This window comes from Muscardinus avellanarius (assembly GCF_963383645.1).
Source record: "Muscardinus avellanarius genome assembly, chromosome: X".
In the NCBI taxonomy this organism is placed as follows: domain Eukaryota; kingdom Metazoa; phylum Chordata; class Mammalia; order Rodentia; family Gliridae; genus Muscardinus; species Muscardinus avellanarius.
This window is the reverse complement of record NC_137792.1, coordinates 82,153,910-82,176,344: the sequence shown is the minus strand read 5'-3', so window position 1 is coordinate 82,176,344 and position 22,435 is coordinate 82,153,910. Positions and strand designations below refer to the sequence as shown.

The 22,435-nt window shown below is 37.0% G+C and overlaps 1 protein-coding gene across 1 annotated transcript in view; it reads right to left on the bottom strand.

Annotated features, from left to right (window-relative positions):
* THOC2 (THO complex subunit 2) overlaps positions 1 to 22,435 on the bottom strand; it is a gene marked incomplete at both ends in the record, with an annotated part of 127,295 nt that overhangs the window by 32,566 nt on the left and 72,294 nt on the right. Inside the window, 6 exon segments of the mRNA XM_080718494.1 lie at positions 1,068 to 1,152; positions 7,076 to 7,177; positions 7,272 to 7,402; positions 8,714 to 8,755; positions 17,917 to 18,112; positions 19,573 to 19,745. Of these exon segments, the coding sequence (XP_080574620.1) occupies positions 1,068 to 1,152; positions 7,076 to 7,177; positions 7,272 to 7,402; positions 8,714 to 8,755; positions 17,917 to 18,112; positions 19,573 to 19,745 (729 nt within the window).

Below are 22,435 nucleotides of genomic sequence, written 5' to 3'. Positions count from 1 at the left end.
TTGTTCTTTATTTTGAAACAGGGTCTAGGTTGCAAAGGGCCTCACTAAGCAGCTGAGGCTGGCCATGAACCTGGATCCTCCTGTCTCAATCTCCCAAATACTAGGATTACAAGCATGTGCCACCACGCCGAGCTTAGGCTACATTTTTCAAAAAAGACATTATACCAGGGGTCTAAATTTGGGTTTTGGAACGATAAAGGCTAATCTATGTTAAATGTGTTTTAGAAACTTTGTAAAAATAAAAGAATGTTGTATCTAAACCATAATGAAATGCTACTTAAATGTTTCTAAAACTAAAAATCAACAATGCTTCTAGAAATCAAAATGATAAAATAAGGGACTGTTTATATTAGTATTAACTCATATATATATATGTATATATATTGGGAAGGTTACTAGGGGTGGAATCCAGGGGCTTTTCTACCTCTAGGCTATACTCCCAGACCTATTTTACATTTTATTTAGAAACAGGGTCTCACTAAGTAGCTGAGGCTGGCTTTGAACCTATGCAATCCTCCTGTCCCAGCTTTCCAAGTGCTGGGATTACAAGTATGCTCCACCACGCCTGGCTCAACTGTTGTATATTATTTTTAAAAAAAGAACATATACATGTACAGTATAGTTAAGCTTTGTTAATTAGCATAACCTAATATTTTGTTTCCTAGAGTTTTTTTGTCCCCTAAAATATCAAACACAAAATTAAATCATTCATGGCAGGAATGGTGGTACACGCTTGTAATCTCAGTACTTGGGAGGCTGAGACAGGAAGACCACAGGTTCAAAGCCAGCCTCAGTAACTTAGCAAGGTTCTCAGCAATCTAGTGAGATCATTTTCAAATAAGAAATAAAATTGGGTGGGGGTGTAACTTGGACGTAGAATGCCTATGGGTTCTATCCCCAGGGCTGAATGAATGAATGAATGATAGGACTGTGAATGTAGCTCAGAGGTAGAATGTCCCTGGGCTCAATCCCTGGTACCACACACACACAAAAAAAAATCCATTGCTGGTGACTTAAAGACAACCAAAAGAAAATTCCTTTAAAGTAATATTAATCTCAAAACATACATAATCAAACAAAATGGTTGGATTGCTGTGGCTCAACTTCCCAATTTGTCTTCCCGAAGGCTTCACATTTTCCTTAGTTAGACGCCTAGAAGAGGGAAAAAAGGTGGCAGGAATTAACATAACTCGTCATGTTGAAAGCTCTGACATCATTGGGGGAAAACAATTCTTTCCCCAAATGCCCAAAATGGATCCTTGTAAACAGCTACAATGATCATATATTTTACTGCAGAAGTTGGGCTATTTTGTTTAGTAATTCTCCCAGGGGTTATTGAGATTTTATATTAAATGTTTAACATTTATAAATCAGACTTCTCTACAAGTACATAAAACTCTATTTATAGAGATACATAATCTGTTTAGATTTAAAAGGGTTTGTTTATCAATATAGGAATTAAGATATCAATTTTGGTATGATACACTAAAATGCTTTATGCCATCTGGCTCAATATCTCTGTTAGAGTAATAGCTAATGTTCTATTCCATGATATGAAAGCTCTCTGCTTTTCATATTCAAGGTAAAAATTTTTATTAAAAAATTCCACTTCTTTTCTTCCTTTCTTCCTCTACTCCATATTCTTTGACCAACAGTCTGCAAATCTATATCAATGACATTTTTAGAGTTCAAAACAATTACTATACAGAATCTTATACTCTTCTGAGATTATTAGTTATATAACAAATCAGAAACTTGAGAACTGAAAAGGTTACAAGTAATATGATAGAAATTTCTAAACTGAAAATATTAAAAATTATTAATTCACTTCATAATTCAAAGATTGTGAGAAACAGATGCAATGGCATATGGTTATAATCCCAGTACTTGGGAGACAAATAAATGGCAGGTTCAAAGGCAACTTAGCAAGACCTTGCTTCAAAATAAAAAAGTTAAAGGGTTGGTGGGTATCTCAGTGGTAGAATGTCCCTGGGTTCAATCCCCAGTACTAAAAAAAAAAAGGGATCCATTTTCTTCTTCCTTTTTTTTTAAGGTACTGGGGATTGAACTCAGGGACATTCTACCTCTGGGCTACACCCCTAGCCCCATTTTTTATTCTTTTATTTGAAACAAGGTCTCACTAAGTTGCAGAGGGTTTCACGAGAGGTGGAGGCTAACCACAATCTGTCATCATCCTGTCTCAGCTTCCCAAGTACTGAGATTACAAGTATGGGCTACCACGTCCAGCTCTACAGCCATTTTCAAAATAATAAACTTGATATAATTATTTGAATGAACTGTTTATGATGAAACAAAACCAGTAATTAAAATCACTACATCATCAGTTGCTTCCCCTTCTCATTCTCCATGACCTAGTTCCTTCCTCCCACCTCCAATAGAGAAAAGAGAACAGTAACTTTAAACTTGGCTATATACTGTTCTAGCTTACCACCATCTAAACATGATCCTAACCCTATTTTAGGCGGTCCCCCTATGTGCCAAGGCTAACCTTTCCCTATGTTTTATTCCATTCCCTTCTGCCTCTACCACCCTGGAGTGGAATATATACATACAAAAGTTAAAGAGATATTTTGTTGAATATATCTTATCTTCAAGCTACCATGGTATCTAATATATAAAACACAATGACCATTTGCAGAATACTTTTTTGTTTTTTTGTGCAAGTCTGGGGATGGAACCCAGGGGCACTCAACCTCCGAGCTACAACCCTGCCCAATTTTTTATTCTTTATTTTGAACCTAAGTCTCATTGAGTTGCAGAGGGCCTCACTAAGTAGCTAAGGCTGTCCACGAACCGCAATCCTCCGGTCTCAGCCTCTGAAATGCTGGAATTATAGGCGTGCACCATCACACCCAACCAGAATAGATTATTGAATGCTTTATAGTAAGTTCATGTTTTGTTTCATTTTGTTTTGTTTTTATGGTGCTGGGGAATGAATCCAGGGGCATTCTACCTCCAAGCTACACCCTCAGCCCGATTTTTTATTCTTTATTTTGAAACAGGGTCTAAGTTGTGGAGAGCTTCACTAAGTAGCTGAGACCAGCCATGAACCCAGATTCTCCTGTCTCAACCTCCCAAGTACTGGGATTACAAGTATGCACCCCCATGCGTGGCTCAAGCTCATATTTTAAGCAGTACTCAAACTCTGTGAAATTCTACAAGAGATAATACATTCCTCTTTCAATTTTAAAAGTTCAAACAATACCAAACTCATAGTGTTCAATCCTGGTAAAATACAGCTTAAAAATGCAACAAAAGTCTAAGTATATTAAAAATTCTACACACTGTCCCATAAGTTATACTTTATTCATTTATTCATATTAATGCCTACTATGACAAAGTGCTAAGCATTGGGAATACAAGGATGAATAACAGTTCCTGCTCTCAAACTTTGTTTAGTGAGGGAAACAGATTTAAAACCATTTTTAAAATTTTCTATAGTTCTTTAAAAAAAGAACAAATTAAACTTCAAAACAGTACTTATATGCTATCAGAACATAAAAAGTGGTGATAAGAGCCGGGCATGGTGGCACACGCTTGTAATCCCTGCACTTGGGAGGCTGAGACAGGAGGATCACACAGGTTCGAAGCCAGCCTCAATTACTTGGTAAGGCTCTCAGCAACTTAGTGAGACCCTGTTTCCAAATAAAGTATAAAATAGGTCTGGGAGTATAGCCCGGAGGTAGAAAGCCTCTGGGCTCCACCTCCAGTACCACCAAAAAAAAAAGGTGGTGATAATATATTATCACCACTTTAAATATACATAAAAATATCAGAAAAATATACATAAAAATATCGGAAAAGATAAAGAAATATCTAAACAATTATTTTTTGGGAGGAGGGGGGACACAGTACTGCAGATTAGACCCAGAGGAATTCTACCTCCAATCTAAACCCCCAGTCCTATGTTCATTCTTTTATTTTGAAACAGGGTCTCACTAAGGTGTGGAGGGCCTCACTACGTTACTGCAGCTGGACACTAACCTGTGATCCTCCTGTCTCGTCTCAACCTCCCAAATACTGGGATTACAAGCCTGTGTCACCACACCCTGCTAATAATTAACTTTTTGAGGGAAAGCTGAGTGGACGGAGGATTAAAAAAGTTGTGTGTATGCCGTAATCCCAGCACTTGAGAGGCTGAGACAGGAGGACTACATGTTTGGGGGACAGCCTCAGCAACAATAGCCAGACTCTCAGCAAACCTAGCAAGACCCTGTTTCCAAACGAAAAATAAAAAGAGCTGGGAGCGCGGCTCACAGGCAAAATGTCCCCGACTTCAATCTCTAGTACAACAAACACACAAAAAAGTTATGTGTAATTATGGGGCACAATGTGATATTTTGATTTATATATGTACTGTAGAAAGATTCCATCAAACCAATTAACATTCAATCACCCAACTTACCTTTCTTGTGGGGAGAATGTTAAAAATCTATTAGCAATTTTGAAATATATGCTTTCATCAATTGTGGTCACTTTGTAGTACAATAGATCATCAAAACTTACTCTAGTCTAACTGTAACTTTGTCAACATCTCCCGTTATCCCACAGCTCCCTCTACCCACAGCCTCTTGTAACCACCATTTTACTATACAAGCCTCAAAAAGAAGAAAATTTTATCATTTAAGACAAGCTGGATGAAGCCGGGCATGATGGTGCACACTTGTAATCCCTGCGATTGGGAGGCTGAGACAGGAGGATCACACGGGTTCGAAGACAGCCTCAGCTACTTAGTGAGGCTTTCAGCAACTTAGTGAGACCCTGTTTCCAAATAAAAAGTATAAAAATGGTCTGGGAGTATAGCCCGAAGGTAGAAAGCCTCTGCCCCCCCACCCTGTACCACCAAAAAAAAAAAAAAAAAAAAAAAAAAAAACAGACAAGCTGGATGAAACTGGAGGACAGTATACAAAGTGAAATAAGCCAGGTAAAGAAAGACAAATACTTATGATCCCACTTATAAATAGAATTTATATGCATCTTTATGTTTACTGGGATTTAAACCACATGAACACACAAACTTTAAAAAAATTAGATAAATAATTATAGCAAATGTATCTAAGTGGATGTTAGGGAAGAAAGATTAAGGAGGGTTTTTTATTTATTTTTGTGGTACTATGAATTGAACCCAGGGTATTATACCTCTGAGGCACACCCCTATAGCCCTCTTTTGTAATTTTGAAACAAAGTCTTGCTAAATTGCCAAGGCTGGCCTCATAGCTGAGATCCCCTTGCCTCAGTCTCCCAAGTACTGGGATTACAGACCTGTATCATCATGTCTGACTTTTAAGGAGTATTTTTTACATCACCATGCCATATGATTTGACATACAACCTTCAGGCAATGGTCAGTCACCAAAATATTTTGAGGAGAATAATACAAGATACTATAATATTACAGATAAAAAGAACTATGAATCATTAAATAATGTAGTAAAGCATTTGGTTTAGTGCCTAATACATACAATAGGGGCTCCATAAATATTACCCATTGCTGTTTAGCTAGAAACTATACCTTGAGAATTCTTAAGAATTATTTCAGGCAGACCAGGCCTAATATCCTCTCTTGAAATAACTTCTCCCTAGTGAAACAATTCATCCTTTTGTCTTTCCTCTCATAGCACTTTATACATACTGCACAAGAGCACTTATAAACCAGACTGTGAATCTGAACATGCCTCTTTTCCTGGGAGACTATGACCAAAGACCAAATATCGTTAGGTAAAGACATCATTGCACACTGTTAAATCTAGAATGCATGACTTTTAATAAGAATGGCCCTGCCAATGCAATAAATATCCTTATTGAAAACATATACAAATACAAGTGTATTTAGTATCTAAACCGATACTAATCTGAAGTGCACACTTTTATAATTAAATTTCAAATGTCTACCAGGAAATAGAAATAATATAACTTTTTTTTTGTACTAGGGATTGAACCCAGTGGCATTCTACCTCCCAGCTACATTCCCAGCCCTATCTTTTATTCTTTATTTTTAAAACAGAATCTCACTAAGTAGCTGAGGCTGGCCACAAGCCTGCGATCCTCCTGTCTCAGCCTCCCAAGTACTGATTGGGATTACAAGTGTGCACCAACAAGCACAGCACTCTTATGTTTTTAATAATATAAAAATAAGAGAAGTCAGATGTGATGGCTCACACCTGTAATCTCAGCATTTGGGAGGCTGAGACAGGAGGATTGTGGTTTGTGGCCAGCCTCAGCTACTTAGTGAGGCCCTTTGCAACTCAGTGAGACACTGTTTCAAAATAAAAAATAAAAATAGGGCTGGAGGTATAGCTCGGAGATAGAATGACCCTGGGTTCCATCCCTAGTACCACCAAAGAGAGAGAGAGAGAGAGAGAGAGAGAGAGAGAGAGAGAGAGAGAGAGAAGGAGAACACACAAATTAAAAAACAGAAATTTCCCAAGAATGGTTTCCCATGCAAATAGTTATGCATAATTCCATTAGATGTTCCTAAACAAAAATATATATATTTTTTTACTAGAGTAACTTCTTTTTTTTTTTTTTGGTGGTACTGGGGGTAGAACCCAGGGGCCTTCTACCTCCATGCTACACTCCCAGACCTATTTTATATTTTTATTTGGAAACGGTCTCTTAAGCTAGCAAGGCTGGCTTCAAACCTGTGTGATACTCCTTTCTCCGCCTCCCAAGTGCAAGGATTATTAGCATGCGCCACCACGCCCGGCTACAATAACTTTCAATGGAGGAAATTCCTAGAACTTTGACTGCTTTATATTATACAAATTAAAGAAAGACCACAGCTGGATGTCTTTTTTAAAAAAAGAATTCATCCTATAATATGATGCATTAAGAAAGATTTTTATTAGATTTCATACCATGAAAACATTAACTTGCAAGTTAAAAGGAACTAAAACCACAAAAAGTTAGTCATTCTATCTGCATTTAATCAGCTATTGCTTTTGCAAATATTCATGAATTTTCTCAAAACTGAAGTTCTGATATAAGACACTTAAAACAAAGTAAAATAGATCCAGATATAATTTAGATTAATATGAGAAAAAAGAATAACTTACTTCATGATATATTTGGCTCTGTCTATTGTTTGAGCTTTAACTTTTACTAGAAGTGGGTGACTATTATAAGTTTCATTCTTCCACTGGCCATACAGACGATACCTTAAAAATGAGATGAATAGTTAAGAAAAGTTAAACAGAGGTTAATGCACTAAAATTACTAGTATTTAAAAATATGAAAATAGTATGTATTTACCTATGCTGATAGGGAAATGTTTTAAACATTCCCCATAGTTCCTCAGACATACAAGCATTGCAGTCCATCAAAGAAAGAGATGGAAGTAGTACCTGGTCAGTAATGCTAAGCAAACAGCTAAGGATAACTTCCTAAAAATGAAAGGAGGAAAAATAATAACAGTAAGAGGTTTGTATTAATCCACATTCAAAATAAATTTATGATACCTATTGGGCAATTAGTGTTTCTTGATGTCTTAACAGAGTATCTAATTCCCCACCCCCATCACTACCCTTAATTGTGTTTCTTCAACACAGGCAATGGGACAAGGGAAGAAAAGGATTAACGCCGGGTGTGGTGGCGCACGCTTGCACGCTTGTAATCCCCGCGCTTGGGAGGCAGAGACAGGAGGATCGCGCAGGTTCGAAGCCAGCCGCGTGCGCTGGCTTAGGAGACCCTGTCTCCAAAATGAAAATGTAAAAAAATAGGTCTGGGAGTGTAGCCCGGAGGTAGAAGGGCTTCCAGGAACCCCAGTACCACCCCAAAAAAAAAAAAGGGATTAACAAGGAAATAAGGAATATTTTGTTGTTGTTTGTCTTGTTTTACTGTACTGGGGGTGGAAGCCAGAGACATTCTACCTCTGAGCTACACCCCCAGCCCTATTTGCTATTCTTTATTTTATTTTATTTTTGGTGGTACTGGGGGTGGAACCCAGAGGCTTTCTACCTCTGGGCTATACTTCCAGACCTATTTTATGTTTTATTTGGAAACAGGGTCTCACTAAGTTGCTGAGAGCCTCACTTAGTAGCTGAGGCTGGCTTTGAACCTGTGTCATCCTCCTGCCTCAGCCTCCCAAGAGCAGGGATTACAAGCATGCGCCACCACGCCCAGCTTGCTATTCTTTATTTTAAAACAGGATCTCACTGAATTGCAGAGGGACTCAGTAGCTGAGGCTGGCCGCCAATCACGATCCTGTCTCAGCTTCCCAAGTACTAGGATTAGGAGCATGTATCACCACACCTGGCTAAAAAGGGAACTTTTTTCTCTCATCCTTTCTCACCATTTTAATCTTCAAAAAAGAGGGGGATGTTAATCTTAAAAGATAACTTTTGGGTGGGCATGGTAGCACATAGTTGTGATCCCAGTATTTGAGAGAATGAGACAGGAGGATTGCAGGTTGGTGGCCAGCCTCAGCTACTTAGTGGGAGCCTATTTCAAAGTAAAGAATAAAAAATAGAGTTGGAGGTATATAGCTCGGAAGTAGAATGCCCCTAGGTTCAATCCCGGTACCACTATATATATATTAATATAAAAGATAACTTTGTAATAAGCTGCTATAATCACCATGTAAAGTATAAAACAATGATTTACACAGGTGATTAAAGCTTGCTCATAGTAAAATTTGCAATATACTATGCCTACACAAATATTAGACACATGACTGGATTTTTCCAGTGTCTTACCGTTTTCTCTTTATCTTCTTGTTTGCTTCCATCAGACTGAAACTAAAATTTTTTAAAAAATTAATAAAAATGCAAGAATTGACATGCTATTATGATGTAGCTTTTAACTTGAGAAAAAATTAACTTAGATATATAATAGTCAATAGTTTTTACTTTTAACACACATGTAGATTATAATATAACCTATTATAATATAACCAATTATCAAGTAATATTCTTAAATTTTCAGTATAATATCTATGAATCTTAAGTGTCAGTTTTAAAACCTGATATGTTCTCAACCTCATTATCACAAACAAAAGCATCTTAGAACTGATCTAAATGTTTATTATAAAACTAAGTATTATAAAATTGTAGCCACTACAATCAGTTATAATGTATTTTCATTTTACCATCCCTATTTCTTCTACAAAATTGACATCAAACACTAAGAGAATAAAACACAAAAGCAAAATGAAAATTAAACACAAAGAAATTTAAATGAAGTTTTAATTCACAATTATCAAAGTATTCACTGAAAGGCCAAAAATATTAATATTGCTGACAAAGAAAAAAACCATTGCTTAACTTGGACTGAACTTGTATTTAAAAAATTGAGACTTATATCAATGATTTGCAGATGGGCCTCTGAAGTGAGGCTTGACAATGTTGTGTGATCATAGTAAAATATAGTGAGCCAAGCTTGGTAGTGCATGCCTGTAATCTCAGTACTTGGGAAGCTTACACAGAAGGGTACCAGGTCTGAGCCCATCCTCAGCAACTTAGGCCCTCAGCAACTTATTGAGAAATTAAATAGGGATGGGTAGAATGCTGAGTTTCATGTCCAGTATCAAAAAAAAAATGAAGGGAAAGAGAAAAGAGAGTATGTCATGGTTGTATGTGTTTATATGGGTAAAAAAAATTAGGGAAGTGTGCAGAAGCCAAAAGGACAATTGAAACACTGACATCTAAAGATAACCTAGATTCCTAAAAAGGGTTTAGTTCAATAGCCAACTGAGGGAAGAGAAAAGGTTAATATGCACATAATAAGTTTGTTATGTTCTTGGCAGGTAAGTATTATGTGTATGTATGTGTTTTTGTACTTGAACAGGTTAGTTAATATTAACCACCTTAATTTCTTTGCAAAAACAAACACTTTTCATCTAACACCAATTCAGGGCCCACCATTTTACCTTTATGGGAAAAATGTATTCATATGCTTTCTTATAAAACTGACAGATTAAAAGGTATGGTTATCTTTCACAAAACAATCAAATCAAGATGTATCCTATTAGCAAATACAGAAGTGGGTTACAGAGGAATGACGTAGTATAAACAAACCTAGATAAATTTTGTGTGTATGTGAAGTCTAGTAATTCTGGTGGCATATTGGGTATACATTGGGAGGTATAAATGAAGTTATGACATAACTGGAAAAACTAAGTTTGTAGTTATTATATTATAGTTTAAAACAAAAAAGCTACCCTTTTCCTGGATAATATTCAAATAAACCTAATAAAGCTACACATAGTTTTTTCCCATTAGAAATAAAAATGTTTTCTTAGTTATTAAGTTGACCTAATTTTCTTACTTTGAGTTTCTAACACCTATGCGTCAAGTTTGTGGATTTCATAAGTAAGAAATTTTGAAAAAGAAATAAGGGAAGCAAAATGAAGCCATTTAGAAGAAATCAATTAAGAGATACATGCAAATAAAAGCAATTTTATTTTATTTGGAAGATAAATACATTCTACTACTTGGTGCTCTTTCTTTTACTTAGCTTTTTAATTCAGTGTAATATAAGACTCTCACACAATATAAGCTTTACTCAATATCAGACTACAATGGAAGGTCACAGAAAGGGGGGGGGGGGGACAAAAGATATTTCTCTTTACTAAAGGCCAGGCATGGGCATTAAAACATTAACAGGACAGAGTTCCAATCTTTGAAATGCTGAAACCTCTTGGAAGTTCAAAAGTATGATTGCTAATGTATTGTTAGCAATTTAATTTGTATGTTTACATAAAAGAGGTAACTCACAATATGTCCGAGTGGCCATCAGATCAATGGCCCAAAACAGGTTCCAGTATTGCCCTATAAAAAAAGAGCAGGTAATGGTGCTAACACAACAGTATTGGGCACAAAAAATATTGTAGGTCATTCATCAAGAGGGAGACTTTGGGTGAGTTGAGAAATAAAGGGAAAAGTTATAGATATAACTAAACAAATTATGATTTTATAACTAATGATTTATTTTTAGAACTTCTAATCCATGAGCATTTCAAATGCTACTTAAGATTATACTTTATCTCAAAATAAGAAAAACAGAAATATTTAAGATTGGTAACTAGATTGGAGCCTGAAGCCAAACTATGTAAATTATGGCACCACTTTCACCGTCTTTATTCTTTTCATATACTGGGCTAACAAATTCATTTTTGTATCTAACAACCACCCTGTGAGGAAAGCATATTTGCTAAAAAGAACCCAATTAAGACCCACTAAAATAATTTTTAAAATAGAAAAAAAAAAACACAGAAAAAGTTATAGGAACATAAGCTTAGCAAGCCTGGATAAGAGATTAATGAATCACCTTTCAAGGTTTTGGTCCAAAGCCTTGTTTTTTTCTTTTCATCAAAAATATCCAATACCTTATAAAATGTTTAGAAATGTTTAGAAATATGCAATAAAGTTTTACTGTATTATTTACAAAAAGATAGCGATACTAAATGAAAATATTACTATATTATACTGCACTTCATTTTTGGTCAATTCAAATCTATATTAAGACACTAAACAATAATAATATAGTCACATAGGATGTTATATGAAAGTTCTAACTTTTATTTTCAATATAATTCACAGCACAATTTCTCAATATAAAGAACCCTGGTTTAGACAATAAATCACATGGTCTCTGTACCCACCACATTGGTAGTGTTCAAATTGGAGTAAACAACTAGTGAGAGCAATTTTAAATATTAAAATACATCCCCAGCTGAGCATGGTGACATATGCTCATAATCCCAGTACTTGGGAGGCTGAGACAGGAGGATTACAAATTTGAAGACAGTCTTGGCAAGCAGCAAAACTCTCATTAACCTAACAAGACTGTTTCCAAATAAAAACAAAAAAGGGCTAGGGTAGGATGCTCCTAAATTCAATCCAAGTGCCACAAAAAATTATATATATATATCCCCAAACCCTGATACATCACTATACTTAATTTCACAAAATTCATCACCCAAAAGTAACTCCTTTGGTCAAAACACTGATTATGATATGCAAGTCTGTTTGTTTTATACAAGCATAGTTCTAAGAAGCTATAAGCACACAGCTGAGTGTGTGTGTGTGTGTGTGTGTGTGTGTGTGTGTGTGTGTGTGTCACCGAGAATTGAACCCAGAAGCATTCTACCTCTAAGGTTTATTTACTCCCAGACCGACTTTATTTCTTATTTGGAAACAGGGTCTTGCTAGGTTGATGAGTCTCACTACTTGCTGAGGCTGTCCTCAAATCTGTGATCTTCCTGTCTCACAAAAAATAGGGAGGAGTGGGGATGCAGCCCAGTGGTAGAGTGCTTATGTATCATGTATGAGAACCTGGGTTCAATCTCAAGCACCACTACCATAAAAAAAAAGAAAGGAACCAGAGCATTCAGTCTTTTTAACAGTATCTGACATCAGGAAGGGGGTTGGAGGGAGAGAAGAAACTGAGAAACAATGGTGAAGTTCAGAGGCATGGGACTGAGATCTAATCACATGACTCAAATACTGAGATCTAATCATATGACTCAAATACTTTCCTTCCATTGACATTACTAATGGTTCATTTACAATAGTCCTTTTATCTAGTACACCACAACCAGCTATCAAGAAAAAATTACAAATAATAGTAAAGAAATGAACACAGAAAATAAACAGTAAAATAAAATAAACACAGAAAAGACAACAGTGTGAAAACTAAATTTAAAGCATTAGTACCAGCCAGGGGTGGTGACACATGCTTGTAATCCCAGGATTTGGTAGGCTGAAGCAGGAGGGTCGCAGATTCCTGAACAGCTTGAACTTAGTGAGGCGTTTTGCAACTCAGTGAGACCCTGTTTCAAAATAAAGAATAAAAACTATGGCTGAGGGTGGAGCTCGGAGGTAGAATACCCCTGGGTTCATCCCCAGTACTGCAAAAAGAGGGAAAAAAAAGCATTAGTACCAGACTCAGATATGGCAAAAAGGCCGATATTATCAGAACAAGTACTTAAAACAACTATGATTATTATCCCAAGGGTTTTAATAGAAAAAGTGGACAAAACAGAAGGGCAATGTATGCAGAAAAGGAAATCCTTGGAAAGAGCAAAAAGAAATGCTACAGATACGCCAACACTGTAACAACCAGGAAGGGTGGTGCATACAGACAGTCTCAACACTCAAGACACTGAATTTTAAGTCCTTGAGTTTCAGACCAGCCTGGGCAACATAACTAGACCCAATCTCAAAAAAGAAAAAAGAAAAACACTAAAAGAATGAAGAATGTGTTTGATGAGCTTATTAGTAGAATGGACAGAACCGCAGGAAAAATTCTGAGCTTGAGTACATGTGCTCTATTGAATTTTCAAAACTGAAAACCAAAGGCAAAAAAAAAAATGCCCCCAAAACACAGAACAAAATATCTAAAAGCCGGGCGTGGTGGCGCACACTTGTAATACCCACACTTGGGAGGCGGAGACAGGAGGATCGTGCAGGTTCGAAGCCAGCCACGCTTCCAAAATAAAAAAATAAAAAATAAAAATAAAAAAGTTTCCAAAAATAAAATAAAAATAAAAAAGTATAAAAAATAGGTCTGGGAGTATAGCCCAGAGGTAGAAGGGTTTCCAGGAACCCCAGTATCACCAAAAAACAAAAAAAAAAAAAACAACAAAAAAAAATAGGACATGGGGTGTAGATTAGAGGTAGAATTCCCCTGGGTTCAATTCCCAGTACCACAAAAAAGTAAAAATAAATAAGCAAATAAGTAAATAAATAGGGCCAAGGGATACAATGTCCCTGCATCATCCCATGTCATAAAAAGAAAGTGGTTTGAGTTAATTATAAATGCATACTGCAAACTCCAGGACAACCACTAAAAAGGTAAAATTAGATACAAAGAAATGAAACTGACAAGTGAAGAAAGAAGAAAATGAGATCTTGAAAAATACTTTAAAACCACAAAAAACCTAGACATGGTCACACATGTCCGTAACATACAATCCCATTTACTTGGTAGGCTGACAGAAGGATCACAGGTTCAAGGACAGTGCATAGTAATTAAGAACCTGTTTCAAAATTTTTAAAAATCAAAATAAAATAGGGTGAGGGAATAGTCCTGAAGTATAATGCCCTTGGGTTCAATCCTCGACACCATATACACACATACACACAAGGCAGAGTGGATAATTAAAAAAAATAGGAATGAAGCACATGGGCGGGGAAAAAAAAAAACAGAAAACAAGTCTGGTGTGATGGCACATGCTTGTAATCTCAGTGCTCAGGAGGCTGAGACAAGATCACCAGTTCCTGCCCAGCCTCAGCTATCTAGTAAGGCCCTCCGCATCTTAGTGAGACCCTGTTTCAAAAATAAAGAATAGCCGGGCATGGTGGCACACGCTTGTAATCCCCGTGCTTAGGAGGCAGAGAGAGGAGGATCACGTAGGTTTGAAGCCAGCAGCGCTGGCTTAAGAGACCCTGTTTCCAAATAAAAAGTATAAAATAGGTCTCGGAGTATAGCCCGGAGGTAGAAGGGCTTCCAGGAACCCCAGTACCACCAAAGAAAATTAATAAGTAAATAAATAAAAAATAAAAAATCATGCTGGGTAGAATGCCCCTGGGCTCAACTCCAGTACCACCCCCCCCCAAAAAAGAAAACAAACAGTTAAAAATATGGTAGGTATTAATCCAGATATATCAATAATCAGTTTTAATATCAATGCCAGTTAAAGCAGAAATTGTCAGAGTAAAACAAAAAACATGTCTACACAAAAACCTACAAATGGATGCTTGTAAAAAGCGTTAGTTGTGTAGACATACTATTTATTCATTAAAATACTTATTTATGTCAATAAAAAAAGAAGCTTTAGTTGTGACTGCTAAAATGTGGCAGAAATCAAAAAGTCCTTCAAGCCGGGTATGGTGGTGCACTCTCGTAATCCCAGCATTTGGGAAGCAGAATCCAACCAGAGGATCTCGGGTCGCTGACAGCCTCAGCTACTTAGCCAGGCTCTTCGTAACTCAGTGAAACCCTGTTTCAAATAATAAAAAATAATACTAAAAATAGGGCTGGGGGTGTAGCTTGGAGGTACAATGCCCCTAGGTTCTATCCCCAGTACTGCAAAAAAAAAAAGTCCTTAAATGTGTTAATGGATAAACATACTTTGATACATTCAGACAAAGGAATAATATCCAGCAGTAAAAGAAATTGAGCTACCATGTCATGAAAAGACATAGAAGACACTTAAGTGTATATTACTGTACTAACTGAAAAACACCAATCTAAAAGTTATTATATAATTCCAATTACAGTTGTTCCTTGGTATCTGAGGGGGATTAATTTCAAAATAATAAAATCTATAAGTGCTAGAATCTCTTATTTAAAGTAGCATAGTGTTGCCGGGCATGGTGGTGCACGCTTGTAATCCCCGCGCTTGGGAGGCGGAGACAGGAGGATCGTGCAGGTTCAAAGCCAGCTGCGCTGGCGTAAGAGACCCTGTTTCAAAAATATAAAAATAGGTCTGGGAGTGTAGCCTGGAGGTAGAAGGGCTTCCAGCAACCCCAGTACCACCCCCCCCAAAAAAAAAGTAGCATAGTATTTGTATGTAATGCGCATCCTCTATGTCATTTTACTTTATTTTATTGTTTGTGGTACTGGTGATGGAACTCAGGGGTGCTCTTACACTGAGCTATATCTCCAAGCCTTTTGTATTTTGAGACATGCTACCACTAAGTTTCGTAGGCTGGCCTTGTACTTCTGAGCTTCCCACCTCAGCCTCTGGAGTCAATGCCTTCCTGTATGCTTTAAATAATCTCAAAATTACTTAATATAATATTAACATTATACAAATATTTGTTATACTGTATTCTTTAGGAAATAATGATATAAGATAAAAGTCTATACAAAGAAGATTTTTAAAAATATTTTCTTTTTCTTTTTTTTTTTTTTTTTTGGTGGTACTGGGGTTCCTGGGAGCCCTTCTACCGCCGGGCTACACTCCCAAACCTATTTTTACATTTTTTATTTGGAAACAGGGTCTCCTAAGCCAGCGCACGCGGCTGGCTTCGAACCTGCGCAATCCTCCTGTCTCTGCCTCCCAAGCGCGGGGATTACAAGCGCGCGCCACCACGCCTGGCTTCTTTTTCTTTTTTCTTTTTTGCGGAACTGGAGATTGAATCCAGGGCCATTCTACCTCAGAGCTACACCCCTAGTTCTATTTTTTTACTTTGTTTATTTTTGAAACAGGGTCTAAGTTGTAGAGGGCCTCACTAAGTAGCTGAAGTTGGTCATGAACCTGGAATCCTCCTGTCTCGGCCTCCAAAGTACTGGGATTACAAGCATGTGCCACCACATCTGGCTTAAAAATATTTTCTATCTTGGTTGAATTAGCAGATTAAGAACTCACACAGACAGAAGGTTGCTGATAAATGACATTCTGAAAACAGTAAAACTATACAGTTAGTAAAAGGGTCAGTGGTTGCCAGGGGTTAAGAGAGAGAGGAAGGGAAGAATAGACAAAACACAAAAGGTGATGAGAGCAGTGAAAATATTCTATCTGATACTATGCTGGTGGATAAATATACATTTGTTTAAGCCCCTAGAATGTACAACAGAGTGAACCCTCAGGTACATTATGGACTTTGGTTCCTAAATATAATGTGTCAATGTAGGTTCATAGCTTATAACAAAAGTACCATTCTCATGGGAGACTGATAATAGGGAAGGACTATGCATATGTAGGGGATATTGTATACATAAATTCTCTGAGCCTACAATTTTGCTGTGAATCTAAAACTACTCTTAAAAAAGTGTGTTATAGCCGGGTGTGGTGGCGCACACTTGTAATCCCCCGTGCTTGGGCGGCTGAGAAAGGAGGATCGCGTAGGTTCGAAGCTAGCCTCAGCTACTTAGTGAGGCTCTCAGCAACTTAGTGAGACCCTGTTTCCAAATAAAATATAAAAAAGGTCTGGGAGTATAGCCCGGAGGTAGAAAGCCTCAGGGTTCCACCCCCAGTACCACCAAAAAAAAAGTATGTTATAAAGTGTATATAGCCAGTTGTGGTGGCGCATGCTTGTAACCCCTGTACTTGGGAGGCTGAGACAGGAGGATCACAGGTTCCAAGCCAGCCTCAGCTACTTAGTGAGACCCTCTAAAACTTAATGAGATGCAGTTTCAAAATAAAGAATAAAAAATAGGGCTGGGGTTGTAGCTCAGAGGTAGAATGCCCCTGGGTTCAATACCCAATACTTCAATAAATAAATAAATAAATAAATAAATAAATAAATAAATAAATAAGTGTACAGTGAGCTGGGCATGGTGGCACACACTTGTAATTCCAGTACTTAGGAGGCTGAGATAGGAAGATCTCAGGTTTGAAGGCAATCAGCAAATAGTGAGATCCTGTTTACAAATAAAATAGGCAAGCAATGTAGCTCGGAGGTAGAATGCCTTCAGGTTCAATCCTCAGTACTACACACACACACACACACACAAAAAAAAAAAAAGTGTACAATGCTATCAAAACATGTAAATACTTCAAATGGGAATGTAAAAACTGTGCTCTGTGATGCAATAAATGTTTAATGATTGTAAAACATGCCCCTTCATATGGACCAATTCTATTATCATCACAACTCTCTTTAAGCCTGCAAAAACGACCAGAACTGTTAATATACTAAAACAACTATTTGGTTTTTGCACCAGCAGCATCAACATCACCAAGAACTTGGTAGAACTGCAAGTTTTCAGGTCCCACCTACTGAATCAAACATTCTTGAGGACAGAACAGTGCCTACCAACCAGCATTTTAACAAGCCCTCTATTTGATTCTGATACATGTTTGAGAATCACTGTATTTTCCACAAACCTTACTCAATATATTTTCTTAAATTAGACTCAATTTATTTTTGTTCCTCGAAATACTAGTATACTAAGAACATTTTCATTTCAAAATTACTTTTCTATTAAGAAGAAAAATCTTACTAACCTCCTTCATAAATGACTTGCCTATGCGCACTACTTTTGCGAATAAAATAGGATCATGAGAAAGGTGAGGACCAAGGTAACAGAACATATTGAATACATCTCTCCTCAAATCTTCAAAGCTCTCTGCTTGCTTTGGTGCTCTCTTGTTTTGCAAAGCATGAACAGGTGAGCCTTTAGCACCTTTAGGAACACCAACTCTTTAAAAAGAAATAAAATGAATAAATATATATAGGCTGTACAATACCAGCATTTTATGTTACCACAATCATCTTAATCAGTAAGTGAATATTTTCTCGTTGATATTTGCTTTCTATATTCCAATAATGCCTAACTTTATTAAATAATTCTCAACAGGTAGAAAAACAAATGCAATATTCATTAGGAATAAGAGCAGTGTTCAGAAGAGAATGGTCCAAAATTAACAACATATGAAAAGGAAACTAGAGAAATAAGTCAGTCAACATACATCATACAAATATACTTTAAGTTAAACTTGACTAGAATTAAGAATTTGAATATGAAAATGAGGAACAAGGGATCTCAGATATATTAAAAATAAAGAAAACTGGATATAACAATACTGATTCACATCAGTAAAACCTTTTTTTTGTGGCAATCAAATCGGTCCATATAAAGGGACATGTTTTACAATCATTAAACATTTATTGCTTTGCAGAGCACAGCTTTTACATGCCCATTTTGTGGCAGTGCTTTTTTCTATTCTTTATTTTGAAACAGGGTTTCACTAAGTTGCAAAGGGCCTAAGTAGCTGAGGCTGGCCACAAACTGGATCTTCCTGTCTCGGCCTCCAACTGCTGGGATTACAACCATGCACCACCACACCTGGCTCAGTATAACCTCTTATTCTGGGTTCCAATACCTAAACTGAGTTTCAGGGAAGTGATGATAGGGAAGGTGAGCCACATAAAAAAGAGAATGTGATACTAAAAAGGACAGCATGCCCAGAGTTCTGATTTGCTGAGCAGGTGTCACACTATGGAGTCACAGACATCATTCTGAGAAGAAGCCTTAGAGCAGATGGCACTAAGGCAGGCAGCAGCCAGTAGCCATGCATAAGACTAAGGCTTTTGAGACAAGCACTGATCTATGGGGCTAAAACTAGAGCTGCTGCTAATATTGCTTCTAAGTATCCTGCACATAGGCTGAGGACTGAATGACAAAGTAAGGATGCTGACAGAGACTTCACTAGTATTTCTTCAACAGCAGACTATATGCCAGTAGAGATAAAACAAAAAGTGTGACAAAGTCCTCACTCGGAGCCATGTAGCCCAGGATGGAGAAAATCGTATTAAGTAAAAACCTCAGCAATTCTCTACCTCCCAAGGGAAGAGGGAAGTCAAAAACAAAAAACAATAGAGTTTTCACTTTCAATAAAGTATACACAACCTATACTATACTCTAAACTATAGTTTACATACTTTACTGCAGCACATGTTCTAGAACTCCTGGGTCCAAACATTAAGAGAAAAGTCAACAGCTAATATACATTTGACTGAATATACATCTGACTCTGTGAACAGTTATCATATGAGAAAATATACTAAAATATATGTTTGGTTTGAGAAGAAAAGATAAATACACAGATTTTTTTTGGTAAACCTAAACTATTTCTACCTTAATAATTAGTAAAACATACCTTCGGTAGAGAGGCTCAATAGTTATGTGAATAAGCTTGCAAATAGCAAGGGCTATTAGTTTGTGTGAAGCTGCATAGTATGGAGGCATCTGATCCATAATGTTCTGTGCGTGCTGCCAATCACCAATCTTTAATAAGGCTTCCAATAAACCAAGTTTTTGGTTGTCAGGTGGCTAAAAATAAACAGAATCAATAAAGGTACTTAGAATATACACATCAAAAAATCTTAATACTTTTTCTCTTAGAAATACACATCAAATTAATGAAGGAGCTACATCCGAATTTTATGTAATTTTATGTAAAAATATAAATATAGCATGGTTAACTTGGAAGGCAGCTATCTAGCATGGTTAACTTGGACACTCATTGTTGGAAGGAGGGGAAGGGGAAGTCAGAGGGGAGGGTACCAAATATAGTCTGAATGTATGCCATTTTCAATATATTCCACATAAAAATAAAAAGTAAATTAAAAAAAGAAATACACATCAAAAATAGTTGCTATTTATGGGAAACTGAACAATAGGTTCCTGAATTTTTAGCTATTAAAAAAAAAGACAAGCCAGGCATGATGGCACACGCTTGTAATCCCAGCATTTGGAGGGGGAGAATGGAGAATCGCAGTTCACGGACAGCCTCAGCTACTTAGTGATGACCTTCACAACTCAGTGAGACCTTGTTTCAAAACTAAAAAGATTAAAAAAAAATAGGACTGGGGTGTAGCTCGGAGGTACAATGCCTGTGGGTACTGCCAAAAAAAAAAAAAAAAAAAAAAAAAGACAGCCAGATATGGTGGCTCATTCTTACAATCCTAGTACTTGGGAGGCTGAAAAAGGAGGGTCTCAAGTTCAAAGCCAGCCTCAGCAGCTTAGTGAGGCGCTCAGCAAATTAGTGAGACACTGTTTCCAAATAAAATACAAAATAGCTCTGTAGGTGTATCTCGAAGGTAGAAGGCCTGTGGGTTCTATCCCCAAGACCACACACACACAAAAGAAGACAGGATCTGCTTTTTCATTTAGCAGATATAGGCATTAAAGTTTATAAACATGAAATTCAGTTCTGCTTAGTGCTATATTGTGCCACAGGGAACCAGAATTCATTTACTTTTTAGTTTCTCCTCCGGGTTTGAGAAACTTTAATACAAAAAGCAAAAATTGATACATTTTGAGATTTTACGTAGAATATATTTTAAAGGGGTTCTTTTTTTTTTTTTTTTTTTTTTGTCTTTTTTGGAACTGGGGATCGAACCCAGAGCACCACACCTGCAAAGCAGGCGCTTTGCAACTGAGCTACATCCCGGCCCCTGTAGAATATATTTTAAAATTAATACTTTTTTAAACTACAGCCCTAGCCAGACATGGTGGTGCATGCTTGTAATCCCAGCCCTTGGGAAGCTGAGACAGGAGGATCTCGCAAGTTCAAGGCCAGCCTAGCTACTTAGTGAGGCTCTCCGCTATTTAGTGAGACCCTGTTTCCAAATAAAATATAAAATAGGTCTAGGAGTATAGCCTGGAGGTAGAAAGCCCCTGGGTTCCACCTTCAGTACCACCAAAAACAAACAAACAAAAAAACCACAGCCTTGTGCTCACTTCTGTAGCACTGTAGCACATATCCTAAAATTGGAATGATACAGAGAAGACTAGCATGGCCCCTGAGCAAGGACAACATGCAAATTCATGAAGCATTCTATATTTTAAAAAACAGGAAAAAAAAAACTACAGCCTCTTTTGATAAAGTGTTTGATTTTTAAAAATCACTTTTGCTAGCCATTCTTAGTGGCACACACTTGTAATTCCAGTGCATGGGAACTAAGATAGGAAAATCACAGGTTCATGGCCAGCCTTAGCTACTTACTGAGGCCCTCTACAACTCATTGAGACCCTGTTTCAAAAAATAAAATAGGCCTGGGGGTATAGCTCTGATGTAGAATACTCATGTGGTCAAACCCTAGTAAAACAAAAAATCATCATCATAATCATGATCACTTTTACAAAATATTTGTACAATTAGATTTTTTGTTTGTTTTTTTTTTGTGGTTTTTTGGTAATGAGGATTGAATCCAAAGGCACTCTATCCTCGAACTACATCCCCAGCCCAATTTTATTTATTTGGAAACAGGGTCTCACTGGGTTGATGAGAATCTCATTACTTTTTGAGGCTCTCTTTGAACCTGCGATCCTCCTCTCAGTCTCATAAGTACTTGGATTACAGGTGTGTACCACCACACTCAGTTCTAAAATCAAATTTTAACAATCAAGCCGGGATTGGTGGCGCACACTTGTAATCCCAGTATTCGGGAAGCTGAGACTGAAGGATCGCGGTTCCAGGACAGCCTCAGCTACTTAGTGGGGCACTCCATAACTTAGTGAGACCCTGTTTCAAAATAAAAGAATAAAAAATAGGGCAGGGGGTGTAGCTCAAAGGTCAAATGCCCTTGGGTTCCATCCCCGGACCCGCAAAAATAAATAAATAAATAAATAAATAAATAAATAAATAAATAAATAAATAAATAATTTAACAATCAAAATTAAGAACCCATGCTTCCATAAGCTGATTAATTATGAGAAGTTAAATTTCAGGGTTTCTTGATTGTTTTGCTTTTTTGTTTTTTGGTTTTTTTGTGTGTCTGTGTGTTACTAGGAATTAAACCCAGAGGCATTCTACCTCCAAGCTATACCCCGAGACCAAATTTATTTCTCATTTGGAAACAGGGTCTCACTAAGGTTGCTAAAAGCCTCACTAAATTGCTGAGGCTGTCCTAGAACCTGTGATTCTCCTGTCTTGAGCTTCCCACTAATAGGATTAAGAGTGTGCATCACCACATCCATCTTAAAAAGTTAAATTTCATCATTTAAATTTCATCATT